This window comes from Vespa crabro, chromosome 5, assembly GCF_910589235.1.
Source record: "Vespa crabro chromosome 5, iyVesCrab1.2, whole genome shotgun sequence".
NCBI classification, from domain to species: Eukaryota; Metazoa; Arthropoda; class Insecta; order Hymenoptera; family Vespidae; genus Vespa; species Vespa crabro.
In genome coordinates, this window is record NC_060959.1 from 5,592,078 (window position 1) to 5,610,328 (window position 18,251).

At 31.6% G+C, this 18,251-nt stretch overlaps 1 protein-coding gene across 7 annotated transcripts in view; it reads right to left on the bottom strand.

The window, feature by feature from the left end:
• Positions 1-56: 56 nt before the first annotated feature.
• Positions 57-18,251, bottom strand: part of LOC124424080 (neo-calmodulin-like) — a 104,658-nt gene continuing 86,463 nt past the window's right edge. For all 7 annotated transcript variants that reach the window (XM_046962630.1, XM_046962628.1, XM_046962629.1 and 4 more), the window contains 5 exons: positions 13,573-13,606; positions 11,785-11,886; positions 10,685-10,820; positions 10,332-10,480; positions 57-10,142 (listed from right to left, as the gene is read on the bottom strand). In XM_046962630.1, coding sequence (XP_046818586.1) covers positions 10,111-10,142; positions 10,332-10,480; positions 10,685-10,820; positions 11,785-11,886; positions 13,573-13,606 — 453 coding nt within the window. In that variant the 3' untranslated portion in view covers positions 57-10,110. The remainder of the gene's footprint in view (positions 10,143-10,331; positions 10,481-10,684; positions 10,821-11,784; positions 11,887-13,572; positions 13,607-18,251) is intronic.

The window sequence follows — 18,251 nt, forward strand, 5'->3', positions numbered from 1 at the left end:
ATAGGAAAATTCAGGGAAAATTTGAGTATCAGCATTAATTCGTATATCAGCATTAATTCGTATATCAGCATCCATTATAAAATGGCTGTATTTAGGGATAACTCGATTACATGTATTACATTCCATCATTACACACCACCACCTTTTATATCGACTAATCTTACGATACACAACATTACACGTAACATGATTGCATACGTCTAACATCACATATACTTTACTCTTCGCGCGACAGTATCCGTCTCTATAGATATTAATTTCTTCATCATCTTGTTTTTCTTTTTTATTTTTTTCTTTTCTTTTTTCCTTTTTTTACTTTTTCATCCGTTTTCCTTTTTTTTTTTTTCATCCTTTATGTCTTATTTTTCCACCTTACGACGAAACGTGAGTGGAGCAGATTCGAATAGAAACATACATTCGCAGGTAACGTAGTTTAGAGAAATTGAGGAGCGCATTGTTAAAGGAAATTAACGAACATTAGAAATTTCGATATTTAAATATAGCTATGTTCTGTACGTTAGTGGATCACGAAAACGAACGATCAATGGAACATAATCGTAAACGTTCGATGGCCAATAATAATATGGATTATTTTTGACGTCTCGTTCTCTTCTTTGATTTCGCTCGCGAAACGATAAATAGTATGAACGTTTGAAGAACATTCCCCGACGATCGCAAAAAGCTCGCAAAACGAAGACTTTCTTTTCATTTCGATTAAAAATTTTCACGAACAACAATTTATTCTTCGTATAGTAATAGAACAGCCAATGTTATTTTTTTATTTATCCGATTCTAATAGGCCATTTAATTAATTAACGAAGGAATACGCGCTGTATATTTCTTCGATTATGTATGTACGTAATGTATTTTTATATATACCCAAGCAACGGCATATTATAGGCGCGTGTATTTATGTAGCCAGCATAGCTTTTATTTTAGCCATCTTATACACGTAAAAGCATGTAACGTTTCAAACGTACATATGTATGATATTTCTATGCGTATACGTATGTATGCATATATATAATATATATATATATACATATATATATGCATGTGTGTGTGTATGTGTGATAAAAGAACTCGTTCGCAATTTGCACAGCTGTTCTATCCCAGCAATAGCCTTATCGTATCGTTTTATTCTCACTGCGTCTGGTTATATTTTACATTCTCATTTGAATTGCGTCTACAAATTCGAACGACATTTTCTTTTCTTTAATTTATTTCTACGCTTATATTCATTTTTTCCTTCCTTTCTTTTTTTTTTATTTTTTATTTTAAATCGATGAATCACGATTGAAAAGTACAAAGAAAAGAATAAACGAGCTAATATTATTAAATGACGCAGAAGGATTAGAAATTAGAATCGATTTTCTTCGTGAAATGCAACAATGATTAAAAGGAATGTGTACCCGCGTTAAATTGAAAATTTCTTAGGATAAACTTTATATGTCATACATAAGAGGGGTGACATTTAAACGTCGCGCTCATAGATCGATCGATCACAAAACGTATACAGCACGTTAAAGTCTGTTTCTTACCGTCGAATAAACATGTGAGACCAGTAAAAACGTTACGTATGTATGTATATATATATATATATATATATATATATATATATATATATACATTTGTATTTGTGGGATACATCGAACCAACTTGTAAAATTTTTTTTCCAAGAAAATTTTACACATAGCTGCATCATACCAAAAGGGAAATACGTTCGCTTTTTTTTCTTTTTCTTTTTTTTTTATATTTCTCTCTCTCTCCCTCTTTCTTTTTCTTTCTTTTAACCAAATACACACACATACACACATAAACAAATACGCACACTCTTTATTCTCATTTGTGTGTTCTCCTTTGACCTATTTACTTTGTTTACCGCATCTTATTAGCACGTTTCGTCATAACATAATAATAATTATTTCGATATTTACTCTAGAAAAATAAGATTATGAAAATCCCCGTCTTGCGGGGACAGATCGTTAGAAACATTATTAGAGCCATTTCTTAAGTAAAAATATAAATATTTCATTCACAGTGCGATATCATCATCATCATCATCATCATCATCATCATCATCATCATCATCATCATCGTCATCATCGTCGTCGTCGTTATCGTCATTGTCGTCGTCGTCGTTTTCATCATCGTCGTCGTCTTCGTTTTCGTTTTTGTCATTATTATCAATCGTAATTGTCATTGTCATCGTCGCATAGTAAAACAAGCTCATGCTCGTGTACTTACAAATGATATTCTATATATGCCTAATACACCTCCATTATAATACTTCTTCTATTAACGCATAATACTTATATCCTGTCTTACATTATCGTAGTCTCCTTAAACCTTAAAGACCCGATGGCAAATAATAACGACAATAATAATATAATAATTAAAAAAGAAACGAACAAACAAACAAACAAACAATATTATTATTATTAACAATAATAATAATAATAATAATAATAACAATAATAATAATAATAATAATAATAATAATAATAATAATAATAATAATAGCAGTATAACAATAGTTATGGACGTAGAGAAAAGATTCAGATTTTTCCTACAAATTAACGAATAGATAAAGAAAGAAAAATTTGTAGATTCTCAAAGTTTAAGATTCATCATCGCGAAACATTTATTAACCGTTTACGAGTCCTCCTCTCTTATATGACGAATATATAATACGCACGATCGTGTAATACGCTCATTATCATAATCTCTAATATAATAATGAAAGACGTGTTTGTGTTTTGTTTCTTTTTTCTTTTTTTTTCTTCTTCTTTTAATCTCTTTATCATCTCTCTTTGTTTTCTATCACTCAAATACGGCAGTCGTTACGATCATCTCGCTTTTCTACCGCAGCTGCTTTTTATTATCGTATTAAATCGAATCGCTCGTTTACGCGTAGGCAAATAAACCACATGGGAAGTATAGTTGAAGAACGATCATAGAAAATTATTATAACGGGGAAATAGAAAATGATCACGAACGACGCGAAATTCAACGCGAGGTTCGAGCTCTCTTTGTCTATGATCGATAACTATCGATCACGCTTGAGAATACTTGAAAATTTTCAATCCCGATTATAAAGATAGAAATACTTTTAATTATTTTTTTTTTCGTCGTTTCAAATTTCCCGCTTGTTTGCGGCCCGAGCGATTTCTCTTGATCATAAAATAAACACTGATCGATTGATTTCTCTCTCTCTCTCTCTCTCTATCTCATTTTTATTACTCGTTCGATAGCCTACGCGATTGCACATTCACGATTCGATAATATAATCAACGCGAAAGATTTTACATCGCCGAACGTAAAACTTAACAATTACGTTTTGTCTAAAGGATAAATTTGATCGACAAGATCATTTCCGTGATCCCTCTCTCTCTCTCTCTCTCTGTCGCGCGTGCGCTCTCGTTCTTTCTCTTTCTCTCTTTCTTTCTCGATAATTATATTATCTTCGCGAAAAAGATCTCTCGATTGATAAAACCTAATAGAGTTCTATACTTACATTTATAATTATAAATATTAAACGTCTAACGCTATATATCAGATTCTCTCACAAATATACAATCTATCGACTTTACACGTACGTTTATTTGATTACTCTTGCGTTATTTTTTTTTTTTCTTTTCTTTTGATATCGACTAAATTCCTTTTATCTCGCCATTCATCACTTTGCCCTCTCATTTATTTCATTAGCGGGACCGACTAAAAAAGAACGATATGTTAGAGAGGAAAATTGAGAAAGGTAAAAGGGATTAGGGGACGGAGATGAAGAACCGAAGATGAAGGACGGTTTTACAAAAGTTACATGCGATCAATACATTTAACGAAAAGATCTAAAAAGATCGCATTACGTTCATCTAATTTATCTTCCGTACTTTTACTTCTCACATAAACAAACACGTAAATGAGTGATTCTCACATAAATTTTAATCTTCCTCGCGAAAAAAGAAAGAGAGAGAGAGAGAGAGAGAGAGAGAGAGAGAGAGGGAGAGACAGGGGGAGAGGGAGGAGAGGAAAAAAGAAAAAGAGTAGAAAAATAAAATAAAGGAAGCAAAGAACGTCGATATACTCTCGAATGTTCGTACGAGGAAAATGATTGGCACCGACTTTTCTTTCCATAAACTAAGACTTAAGAAAGAATATTAGAAATACAACGTGAACGACGAGGCAAAAAAGAGATTCGAAAATTTCTTTGTCGAAGATTTTAGAATTTTTCGAAGGCTGAAGAAGAGGAAAATTGTTGAGAAGAATTATCGATTCGTGTGATAAAAATTGGAAAGGGAAATATCGAAGAAAGAAAAAAATCTTTATCTTCGATCTTTGAAATATTCATTGAAAGGAAGACTTGTGTTGTTCTCTTCGTCTGTCATTCTCTGTCTCTCTCTCTGTCTTTCTCTCTCTTTTTTTCTCTCTCTCTCTCTCTCATTCTTTCTTTCTCCCTCTCATACATACACTCAACAAACATTAACATATTTACGCGTGAACAATATAATAATATTAATAATAATAATAATCATAATAATAATAATAATAATAATAATAATAATAATAATAATAATAATAATAATAATAATAATAATAATATATAAGGGTGCAATGATCGATGCACTAACTTGTATATCAAAGATAATCTTTGAAATATATAACACAATATGCAACACTTTTTGCTATGCAATAATATATATAGTACAATAGTGAACGCACGATGAAAAACTTAGCAAGTAGGTATAGCTTTTTTTATGTTTCTTTTTCCTTTATTTTTTATGTATGTATGATTAGGATTTGGCGCAAGAAATGACTTATAAAAATATTCTATTCATTTTTATGCAGCTGAATAATGAAACCTTGTTTTACCTATTCTCTTTCCCTTCCTCTCTCTCTCTCTCTCTCACACACACACACACACATACTTTCTCACTCTATCTTTCTTTAACTTTCACTCTCTTTCTTTATATTCAAAATCGATGCTTTCAAAACGAAGCTATAAATTTTGCTTTTCTTTCGGTATCTATTTAAATATAATCTAATTAAATAAGGCGCATACATATACACAAATATCAAAGTTCAATAACGTAAATAAAAGAAGAAACGCTGTTACCCTATTTAAAGCAAAATTTATCGCCCGTAGCAGAAGAAAAAAAAAATATCGGTGATTAGAGCGCGAAGTACACGAGCGCGTTACGAGAGATCGTGCGTTTAAATGCGAGGATAAAATTTCCAATTCGATATCACCGGGAGTCGGTCCGTGTCGTGAAAATCGCGGTACATTTTCTCGATAATTGTCCTTTAAGGGAAAGAAAAAAAAAAGAAAAAAAAAATAATAATAATAATTAACGAAAATATCTCGCTTCTATACTTCTTTGATTTTGATTTTATCGTTCTAATAATCGCGATTCTACGATCAACGGAATCGATCCGATTAAAACGACTGATAAAAAAACGTAGGCCATCAACGCGATTCAAGTCAAGCTTTGTTTCGCACATAGAAATTGTTAGAGAAATACCTATATTGTCTTCGGGACGTTATACATTACTATTTGTGATAGCTTATTAAGCTCCTCTTCATTCGCATCTTTATATTTTTATTTCTTTTTCTTTCTTTCTTTCTTTCTTTCTTTTTTTTTGTTCTTTTTTTGTTTGTTTTTTTTTTTTGTTTTTTTTTTGTAAACGCCAAAGCGAGCGTTTTCATTTGTTTATATATCTTTTGCCATTACTATGTGATAATATCGTTATTATTACACACAGCCGTAAACTTTACTATAGGGTATAGTTATTATACATCGTTTACGAGCCCACCGCGTTATATAAATATATCATTATTAGAATTTAATTAATTGATTAATTAATTATATGAAATAATGAAAAGAAAATTGAGAGATAAAATCATAAATTATGTCGATTAAGATCTCGCGTGTACATGAAAATCGTTTCTTAATGGGAAGGCTACGGTTTATTTGAATGATATTAATCTTGATAGAAAGATAAAGAAGAAAAGGAACAACTTAATGGATATTTAGATGCAATTGGTAAGCATAAAACGCGGATAGGAGAATGGCTAGTAAACGACGATCGTAATATTAGGTAAATACGCCTGTTGTCTACATTCTCTCTCTCTTTCTCTCTCTCTCTCTCTCTCTCTCTCTCTCTTTCATTCTTCTTCTGTGCCTTTTACATATCATCTTTTATATTTTCAAAGATTTCACACGGCTTTCTAGAAACGTGATATCAATATTAACCCAAAAAAGAAAGTGGCTAAAAGCGTTGAATGATAAAAGACAAGTCTCATTTTCTCTAAAAGAGAAATAAATCGCATCGGAATGATACCTTTTTAATATTATATTTTTCTCTCTTTCTTTTCTCGTCACCATTATTATCATATCCCTTTTTTCAATAAACAATCCAGAAGAAAGAAAACACAAATGAAAATAATAATATGAAATACGCAGCCATACTTGTGCAGTATGTATTTACATTACCAAACATTCAAGCATTGCATTTGTCTTTTTAATAATTATAATCGATACTTTCATACTCTCTTTCTCTCGTTCTTTCGTTCTCTCTTTCTCTCTCTCTCTCTCCTTCTTTTTAATTTTTCTTTTTCTCTATATATGTAAGTATGTAAATATGTAATGTATTGTGTCTCCTAAACTAAAGAACTTAATTATTGTCTATCATCTATGTATGTACGTGAAATCACCGCGCTATAAACATCATCAACGGTTCAATGATAATCCACGTTTTAATCTTTTCAATATTTCCTCGACTCTTCATATACGGACAATAATTGCTCATTCGCTATCGTGATACAAGAAGTAGATTATCACGATACAAAAATACACACGTGATAATAAATGCTTATTTACGTATCAACGCTCGTTTCTTCATTTCTCGCCCAAATCTTTTCTTTTTTGGGTTAATTTTACAAACGCCTTTTATATCGTTTGCATAATTATAATAGTCGGAATTATCTTCCTTTTTCTTCCCTTTTCTCTCTCTCTCTCTCTCTCTCTCTCTCTCTCTCTCTCTCTCTCTCTCTCTTTCTTTCATATATACACATTTTCTCTTTCGCTCTTCCTTTCGCTCTCATTTTTGAACTATTTTTGTTTAAAACCATAAAAATATTAATGCCAGTATACCACCGACGTACACCACTATCGTGTATATAATATAATATATATATATTTTTTTGTTTATATATATATGTATACATATATGTATATAATAATAATAATAATAATAATAATAATAATAATAATAATAATAATAATAATAATAATAATAATAATAATAATAATTATTTACGTACGTATGTAATGCATGTGTGTGTATATATATAAGTTGTTTGTTTTTTTTCATTTGTTGTGTTATACTAAATATATGAATATAATCCAATAAAATGTACCTGTTCTGACCTTATGGTAATAACATCTGTATATACGTGTATATATATATATATATACACACATATATATATATATATATATATATATATATATATATATATATAATATATAGGTACATAGGTGTATAATGCAATTTTATTGAATCTTTACGTGTACGTATTTTATTATAACTACAGGACTGTCTCTAGTATCTCAAACTAACTTCTCGTTAATAATAGTCCTACGGATTAATGACTTTTTATTGAAGGGGCAAGGATGATGGACTGAGCAGAAATTGTACTTCTCTAAGGAATTTTAGAGCCAGAAATGGGAGAGGTGTGCACAATCAATACAATTACTTATAATATAATCATAAAAGTATGCTTCGTTCTTCTTAGGTTTCCTTTTTTTTTTTGTTTCTTTTTTTTTCACAGTTTGAACATCGAGACAGAGGAGGATAGTGAGCACCGAGCGTGTTGTTCTTGATCACCTTTTGCCGCAAATTGTCGGGGGACACGTCTTGCTAATAATTTAGCAAACGAAGAAGAGACAAATTTAGCGACGGCAGAGATTAAAACAGAAGGAGAAAGCTTTTGTTCTTCTGCTTTTTCTCGTTTTCTTCTTTTCTCGAAGGAAGCACGTCGTTTCTCTTTGATCGTCTTTTTCTCTCTTTCTCTCTCTCTCTCTCTCTTTTTCTTTCTCTCTGTCTTTCTCTGTCTCTTTCTTCCTCTCTCTCTAGGTTTGTCCTTTCATCAAGTGTGGCGTACGAAACATTAACAATGAGCGAGATGAAAACTAGGATTTATTTTATTTTCCTTTTTTTATTTTCTATTATTTTATTTTTCTTCTTCTAATCCCTTTTGTTTTTATGTCTTTTTTTTCTTTATCGTAAAGCGAGAAAGCTGAAACTTGTGCGTACCGTAGATTCTGCTATATTTTGATCTATATACATTTTTGAGGAAATCTGCTCCACTTGTCTCTCTCTCTCTCTCTCTCTCTCTCTCTCTCTCTCTCTCTCTCTCTCTCTCTCTCTCTTCTGTCTTCACTTTTATTTCATTTTTTACCAAATTCTTATATATACATACATATACATACATGTATATATATACTCGAGAAAAAGGCGATCAACGCGCTCATGGAATTCTTTTAACTTTCTTTTCCTCGTCGGATATAAAGGGGGCTATGCGATTGACAACGACGTTTGAACACCTTTGAAAAAACTGCTGCTCGCAATATTACCGAAATAGTAATATAGTAATAATAGAATAGTAATAATAGTAATAGTAGTAGTAGTAGTAGTAATAGTAGTAGTAGTAGTATTAGTAATAGTAGTAAGTGGTAGTAGTAGTAGTAGTAGTCGTCTGCCGTCCGAGGTTGCGACTGCCTTTCGTGTAATAATTTTTACTGTAAAAATGTCGACTAATATACATAGCTGTTGCACGCTCTCACGCTCAAGTCACTCGAAAAAGCGAATCGAACCTGACAAGTGATAATATCCCAAATCGGTCCTTCTTATCGTAATCCTCATTTTTTTTTGTTTTTATTTTTCTTTTTTTTTCTCTATTTTTTGTTGCTGTTATTATTATTATTATTATTCCTTTCCTATCTCTTCTTATTCTCCTTCTTTTTCTTTTTCATTAAACTTATATTAGCCTCGTCCACCAAGAATATACATATATAATCTAAGGAAGAGAGAGTTGGTGAAGGATAGGGAACGCTTGTGGATAAGAGGAATGGGAGGGAAATTAGCGGTAACACACATGCCTCGAGAGATTACGAGTTTGCTCCTGGGAAATAATAGCATACGTAAACGGCAACCGCATATGCTAATAATAAACCCGCTTTTACACGACCTAACTATAGTTTTATTTTTTTCTCACATCATAAGTCGTACTAATTATTAAAGGGGAGAGAAAGGTAGGAAAAAAGGGAAAAGGATTCGAGGATTTGGATTCAAGGATGTTTCTCTTTTATCTGAATTTTTCCTAAATGGTACTCGTAACAACTATTCTTTTATGTTTTAGCATTAAGTAGAGTAGGTAAATGTTAAACGAAGCTCAGTTGATTGTTTCGGGAACGACCACCTCGCTTTGTTAATTCCATTTTCTCTCTCTCTCTCTCTCTCTCTCTCTCTTTCTCTCTTTTCATAGACATTCGTTCTTACTTAGGAATCTTTCTAGATTTTCTTCGTTTTTTCTATCTTCTTCATTTTCTTCCGAAGAAAGCGAGGTGTGTACGCATATCGTCTTTTTTCGTGTCCGTGTATGTGTGGTATTGTGTCTTTTTCGCGCGTGCGGACACATGTTTTTCTTTTAAAAGATCGGCGAACATCATCGTATTGTTTCAATGTTTCTTTTTTTTCCATTGTTTTGTTTTGTTTTGTTTAATCTTTTTTATTTTTTGTTTGTTTGTTTGTTTTAATTTCATACGCGAAGAATCGATAAATTCGACGAGAATTTTCGATTGACTCGACACGCTCATTTAGTTACTTTTAGGACGATGATTTTGACATTGTTGCTGCTGTGATTGCTTCTTTTACTGCTGCTGTTGCTGCTGCTGGTGCTGCTGAATGCTAGGATATCGCAATAAACGTCCTTCTTTCTATCTACGATCCTGGCGAGGAACTTTGCGTGCTTCCTTCTTTTCTTCTTCTTCTTCTTCTTCTTTTTCTTCTTCTCCATCAACATCGTTGTCAGATTAGACGACCAACGAACTAATTTTTCGACGTCAAAATTGTCACGAATTCTGAAATAATATTGAGTATATATATTGCTTGGATGATTGAAAATCATCGCAAGGAATCTTTATCCAATTTTGTTTTTTATTATAGTTCTTTATTATTTTTATTTTCTTCTTTTTTTTTTTTAAATGCCAACGAGAACGTTCATCGTCGACTCACGATAACGATCTTCGAAAGTCATTAAAAATAATTACCTTCATAGTTAACCATTCCATCACCATCTAAGTCCGCCTCCTTGATCATGTCATCGACTTCTTCCTCCGACAATTTTTCACCGAGATTCGTCATTACGTGCCGTAATTCCTTCGATGAGATCAGGCCGTCTTTGTTCTTGTCAAATACTCTGTACGACGGAAATAATTATCGAATTAATTTCCGGAAAAAGAGAAAAGTCGATGAGGGAAAAGAAAAGGAGGGAAAACAAAAGAAAAAGATAAAGAAAAGACAAAAAAATAAAAACGAAAAAGAACAAAAGAAATTAGAAGGGGAAAAAAATTCTCTAGTGACATAACCGACTTTTGTAAGTATCGATTAGCTCGAGAATCACCTAAACGCTTCGCGTAACTCGTCCTTCCCGTCTGCTCCCTTCATCTTCTTTGACATCATTTGCAGGAACTCATTAAACTCGATGGTACCATTACCATCTTGATCCACTTCATTCACCATATCTCGTAGTTCCGTATCTAAAATGTAGAAAAAATATTATAGAAATTCTCTAATTACTATGTTCAACTCGACAAATTTTCAATTATTATTTCTCAATCATTTTTGATTGAACACGAAATGTCACAAGTAAGAATTTTATATATATATATATATATATATATATATATATATATATATATATACAAACATATTTTTCTATGAAAAAGAAAGTTGTTACATGATCAAAGTGGACTCGCTCTATTTGTACAAATATAGCTCTCAGACACGATCTTTTTTGTTAAATGGATTGTCTAGATTGTAAGATTTTGTAGACATGTAATTTCAACGCTGACATTCTTTTATCTATAATGGATGAAATGATAATGAACAATCAGTCTATAATGAATTATTCTCTGTATCATTACGTAGGAATTTTTTTTTCTTTTCTTTTTTTTTTTAAGAGACGAAAAGATACCTTTTTCGTTCGTCAACTTTTTTATGCAACAACTCGACGATTCTATCGATTACTTTCTTTTTTCTATCCCGTTAAATAAACTCTCTCTTAGATATTCCTAGATATTTCGCACTTATACAATAGTTATATATTACATACATTATTTTATTTCTTTATTATATATTTATTATTCGTAAATAATCAATTATTATACAAGAATTCGTTAAATAAATAATTAAATAAATGAATGAATAAATAACGATGAAAATAATAGAAACAATATGTCAATAATTTTCGATTGGTCGATACGATCAATCGATAATTATAAAGGAAATTGTAATTAAAAGGAATAAAAAAGATTTCGAGAGATTTATCCTCACAGTAAAGATATTTTGCCCAGGCTAAGCTTTCATCAGAGACTATGGCGTAAAGCCAGATCGTATTTACCTTCTGGCCTACGAATAACGTCGTCCGAATATTTGTGCGCGCATGCACCCAATACGCATAAACATAAATCGTACGTCTGCATAAAAAGAATTCTTACTCACCGGACGGTCTCTGTCCCAGAGATCGCATGACCACACCAAGTTCAGCCATGGTGATTGTTCCATCCTCGTCTTTATCGAACAGCATGAATGCTTCTTTGAATTCTGTAAAGAAGAAAAGGGGGGATTGGATAGGTGGGCGATTGGATGGATGGTTGGGAAATATAAACAAAAATAAACAATCGATATAATTAGATACTTACTCAATGATATTATTCAAGCCATTACATTCATTAATTTACTAATGTTATTATTATAAATTAAACTTTTACATTTATTTATTGTTGATATCAATCAATGCATTGTATTCATTAATTAATTAGTTAAACGTATTAATATTACAGCCAATCAGAATTCTACAGATTTAATAAATATGTAGGTAATATTGTAAGCATTGCTATTAATAAAATGAATACGTAGCGAGTGTTTCGATATGTAGGAAGAAGAGAAGATAAAAAAAAAAAAAAATTCTACGTCGCGTCGATCTATAGATACGAATTTTTACTATCGTCGGAGAAAATATACGCGAGATCCGTAACACATACAGAACAGATACACTCAGACACACACACACACACGTGTACTTTATCCAATTCCCATTTCATGACTTTATAAAATAGCAAACGTCGGGCGACGTTTCTCTTCTCATACTTCGAAGACACGCGAATTTAATCGATTCGATCTCTGGCTATGTGCCGCCGAAAACAAAAAAATCTGAAAGATTTTATTGAAACGAGCAACACGCGCCGAAAAAGCAACGATGTCGGTTTGCGATATAGAAACGATGTATTTTTTATTATCGCGATTAAGAATCATTTTCTTGGTACGTTAATTGCTTTCTCCGTCTATAATGATACCTCGGCGTACTGTTATAATTAAAATCATAATAGACTACAAACATTGGCAAAGAGATTTTCACAAAAAAAAAAAAAAAAAAAAAAAAAAAAACATTTCGAAGGGTTAAAGATTAAAGAAATTCTCTTTTTTTAATTTTGTTTTCTCATACACAGAGAAAGAAAAAATTCTAAAAAGAAAAAGAGAAAGAAACGAAAAAAAAAAAGAAAATATTTCGTTCTTCGCTCGTTTAAACGAAACCAAATTAGTAATCTGAAGGGATAAACGCAAGTGCAAATGAAATCTTGACGAATTCTAGAGAAAAAATGCTAAACGTTCCCAATTCCACTTTAGCAGGCAAGATTATGTTTCACTTAGCCAGCTGAAAAATATCGAACGTTTTCGTAATTAAAAAACTTGCTGCCGAATATGCTTAGCTGTACAGTATGAAAATTAGGAAAACCTTGAGAAAGTCCTACGTAATATATACATACATACATACATACATACATACATACATACATACATACATACATACATACATACATACATACATACATACATACATACATACATACATACATACATACATACATACATACATACATACATACATACATACATACAATATACATACATACACCATACATACAGCACACATACATACATATATGTATACATACATAAACACGTTGGTACGATTCGAAAGAGAAAGAAAAGTACGAGGAGTGGCCAACTGAGTGGTGGAGTCAACGCGCTGCACCATTACTACATACATTTGCATATATAAATACTTGAGCTGAATGCAAAAGCGAAATAGAGCTCTACCGGTGAAATCTAGCTGCGGTATTTTTCTCGCTACGTAACCAAGCCAAAATTTTCATTCAATTACAAATCACAAATAATCATTTATGATCGAACAAATTTCTTATAATTAAATAATGATATCAAACTTACCAGCCACTTGATCTTCCGTGAGACCATACTCGGACTGAAACAAAGCAAGAGAAGAGAAAAAAAAGAAGAAAAAAAAAAAGAAAAAAAAAAGAACACATTTGAATTATTCCAACGAGTATAAAATAATCTTTTAGAAAATAGAGATGTTACTCCTAAGGGACGTTTAACGGAGAAATGATTATTACTACGTAGAATACAACTTCTATTTACTACCGAAACGCATTCTCGTAAACCAACGTTATGCTAAAATCGGGTTGAGAGAGGAAAAGAGAAGGAGAGACAGGGAAAGAGACAGAGAGAGAGAGAGAGAGAGAGAGAGAGAGAGAGAGAGAGAGAGAGGCAGGGAGGGATAGTTCGCGTTCTAACAAGCATATAATCAAGCAAGTGGGCGTGGCACGACGTTCGTAAAGTTCGCGTAATTAACGACGGCGTTCTGACTCGCGAATACCGTCATTATTATGTCAATTTATACCATTTTCACGCGCACGCCTATATTTCTCACGCTAAATCTTTATTAAAGTTTGTCGAATTAAAGGCTTACATTTTGTTATTATTAATGAAACTATATTGACTCATTCATAGAATCAAGAAATCCTAAAAGAAGTGACGTTTCGTCGTTTTCGATGTTGATTTTGTTACGTTTCGTTGTTTAAGGAACTTAAAAAAAGAAAAAAAAAAAAGAAAAAAAAAGAAAAGAAAGAAAAACAGAAAAATACATGACAAACGATTCTTGAGATACGATGAAAAAAAAAAAAAGAAAAAGAATCGATACAATTGATCCTGTCCGCTTGTATTCTCATTTTTGCTTGATAAAAGGATAACAATCTTTTCGTATGTTCGAGCTTTTAATAACGTGGAAAAGTTTATATCGAAAAACAACGGAATGGAGATGTCATCGACATATGTAAACCCATACGTTCGATTTTACTTTTCTTTCTTGTCAAGATTCTTTTGTCAGTATCGTTGCGAAAAATATTGCGGTTCAATCGCGAACGGTTTCATTTCCATATCCATTATATCGGTGTCCACATTTCGTCCTTGCGGTTCGTATAGTTCGAAAGTAAAGCCGATGCGCTTTTTCGTTCGAATGATAGAGATTGAAAAAGGTGAAAGAAAAAAAGAGAGACAGGGAGAGAGAGAGAGAGAGAGAGAGACAGGGAGAGAGAGAGGAGGGGGGGGGGAAAGAAAGCATGAAAGAGACAAAGCACTTTTTATGGCTTCACAATTTCTCGAAAGTAGAACACTCACAGAGATATTTCTGATCTGACAGTCGATTTGATTTGTTAGCCGTCGAAGCTTACGATATTCGTATATGTATTTCCTTGACTCTGCCATAACAGTGTGGCTATTGAGACGATACTAAATTCGAATAGATCTTGATCTTTTCGTCGGCAAAGAGGGAACGAGCGAACTAAACAGGATGATTCTTGGCCGATTGCCTAGTAGTAGGCTTCTTTCGTTAGAATCCTCATCCATTTCGTACGATGCTCGTTCTCTAATTAAGAGGTCGCACACATACACAAACATTATCGGCTAATATATGTAACTTATAATAACGCCTTGCCTTGTCTTTCTCATCGTCAAAAATCCGACTAGTAGACATGATTTTAATAAGGGGGACGTTGCTTCGGTAGCGTCACATAGGTGCTATTTAAAAATAAGTAAAATTCATATCTTTCGTTATTTTTTCATTTCATACAATTTTTTCTTTCTCTCTTTGTTTCTTTCTTCTTTTTCATTTTCTTTTTTTTTTTCTTTTTTTACTATAAAAATGTCACTGAAAGATAAATTCACAATATCAAGTTGATTCTTATGAATTGGAACTCGAGATCGCACGGACAATCGTGTTCTTTGAAATATGATATACAATTGAAATTTTCCGTGATTCATATTGCGATTTCATGATAAATTGATATTAAATATTCTAAAATGATTCATTCCGTTATAATATTCTCACTGTTCATATCATTCACGATAACTTAAAGATAATCTAGCGACGGTGACGGAGAGAAGAAACAGATTGCGTGCAGAACTCGATGAAAAATACGATAGTTTATTTTCATATTTTATCAGATATCGCACAAACTTGTTGAAATATTTTTGCCATAACATTGGTTGGTATGCCCAATAAGAATATCCTTAGAGTTAGCTAATGAAATATGCATAGCATCCAATATTTTGATAATGAAAGAACTTTTTGTGAAAAAGTGCTAAAGTTCTTAATTCATTCTTTGTGTATTTTCTTAGATTTATAAAGCGAATTGAAAATTGAATTAAGATTCTAATCGTAAAAACATTTGAGAAATGTTTCTCTTCTGTTCCATTTATCATATTAAATCCAGATATTATAATGAGTATGTCAATTTCAAAGAAAGAACCTCAAAGAATACGATCTCTTGATGAAAACTTGTATGACACTCAAAAACATTCTAATCATAAATTAAATGTTAACGTCTTTGAGATTACGAAAATCACGGAAATTTGAAAACGACGTATATAAAGATATGGATATTTTATGTAATTATTATTATTATGCATGCATAATAATAATAATAATAATAATAATAATAATAATAATAATAATAATAATAATAATAATAATAATAATAATAATAATAATAATAATTAAATAAAATCAATTAACTTATTTTTGTTTATACAATGACGTCGTTAATCAATTTAATCGATAAGACGAAAGAAATCAGAAATTCGAAAAAGAAAAATTGCAATATTTTATTGTGACAAAATAAAACAAATTTTCCTTCGAGCACGTAAATTAAAGAGTAATTATGGGAAACCATAATGAAGTGAAAGAAAATATTAGATCGTATACTTTGTATCTATTTCTATCTTATCGACTAAACTAAATTAATAAAAAAAATTGTTTAACATCGCGTCGTTTTAATGTTTCGAAGTAAATTAAATTTTCTAAAAGAAAAATTCTGATACAAGATATAGGATGGGACAATTTTAATGACATCTGAAACGTCTCATCATTTTCCTTGAAACAAGTAATTCTTTAAGACGTTCCTTAGAATAAAACTTTCATGTATCATTTGAAATTTTTGAAAAATAAAATAAAGATTGAAATGAGATTCTAATACAGTTTAGAATCTAATCGGTAAAATACATATACTTTGATGCAATCACATTAAATTATAACGAATCGGATTAGAACGTTGTTTTTCAATCAATGTCTTCGTATAATTAAAGCATACTTCAGAAGCATATCCTCTTGTAATTCAATGTAAGAGCTATACACTAATTAGATAAGTCTTAGTCCTTAGAGTCGATCTTTCATTTTCACTGACAATTGTATGTACTTACATATACATGTATATACATACATACATACAATACTTACATATATTCATATATTCATATATACATACATAAATACATAGATACAGGAGATAAGTCCAAAATCCTTGTACGAAATAATTCATCGATCCTCAATAATCCAACGATATATTTTACTGTCGAAGGATTCGAGCTAATAAAATTTGTAACTATAACTGATTCTCGATTCATAATCTTAGTGGTGAAAGTAGGATTTCTTTACGATAAGGATGAAGGAAATAGATAGAAGAGAATCAAAGAGGAGCATCGTGTCGATCGTAAGTACTGTGGGAAAAGGAGCATAGCTCGGTCATTCTTCTCCTACGTGAGTTAGTACTCAGATATCTCTTCAACGTTCGAAGTTTCAAGGGAAAAGGACGAAATACTATCGAGATATTTTCTTTCCCTCTTCCTCCTTCGCTTTTCTACATTTCGATATTTCCCTCGGAGTTTCTCCTTCGAAAAGAGGCTGGCAAGGTCGAGCTTTTTGATTTGGGTCATGTCGTTTTCAAGCGAGTTTCGGATAGAAATAGAAGAGGGAAAAGAGAGAAGGAAAGATAGATAGATAGAGAGAGAGAGAGAGAGAAAGAGAGAGAGAGAGAAAGAGAGAAAGAGGTAAAAGGGAAGAAGAAAGATTCGTATAAATTCATGAAAAGTCTAAGAGGAATCGGTACCTTCGTGGAATACTACTGTACATAACCGTTCGTTTATACTTATGTATGTACGTTTATGAAATTCCACGGAGTTTCAACATCAAACTTGAAACGTCTCGGGCAAATCTTTCTCGTTGTCTTTACCTCGAATATTTCTGGAAATGTAAGTATATAAACATATCATATTGCATAGGCTTCTCCATCTAATGAAGAATATTTTTCGTAATTTGTTTTAGAAACAATTTATTTATATTACGTAAGTAGAATATATTTAACAAATAAGTACATTTTGTTTTTTAAATTTTCATCGATATCATCACGATGAAAATTTTTGATATTTATGCATTATTGGAATTTATTCCTAATTATCTTTTAATTTTCATTTAGTTTGCGAAAAGCGTACCGAGACGATTGTTGTCACTGTCGGACATTCTCTGAATTCATTAATCGAACAATGATTATATATCATATGATAGGTATATTTATATTAGATGAAAGAAAAAAAGAGAGAACGTTTGTGAATTTGGTAAATGGTAGAAAACTTTTCAATGAGATCATAATTACGATGCGTTGTTTCGATCGTGATTATTTTTTTCTGTCAATAGAAAGCAAATGCACGCATATGCATACATAAACGCGCGCATATATATGCATACGAACACGTACATATGATGAGAAAGTGAAGCT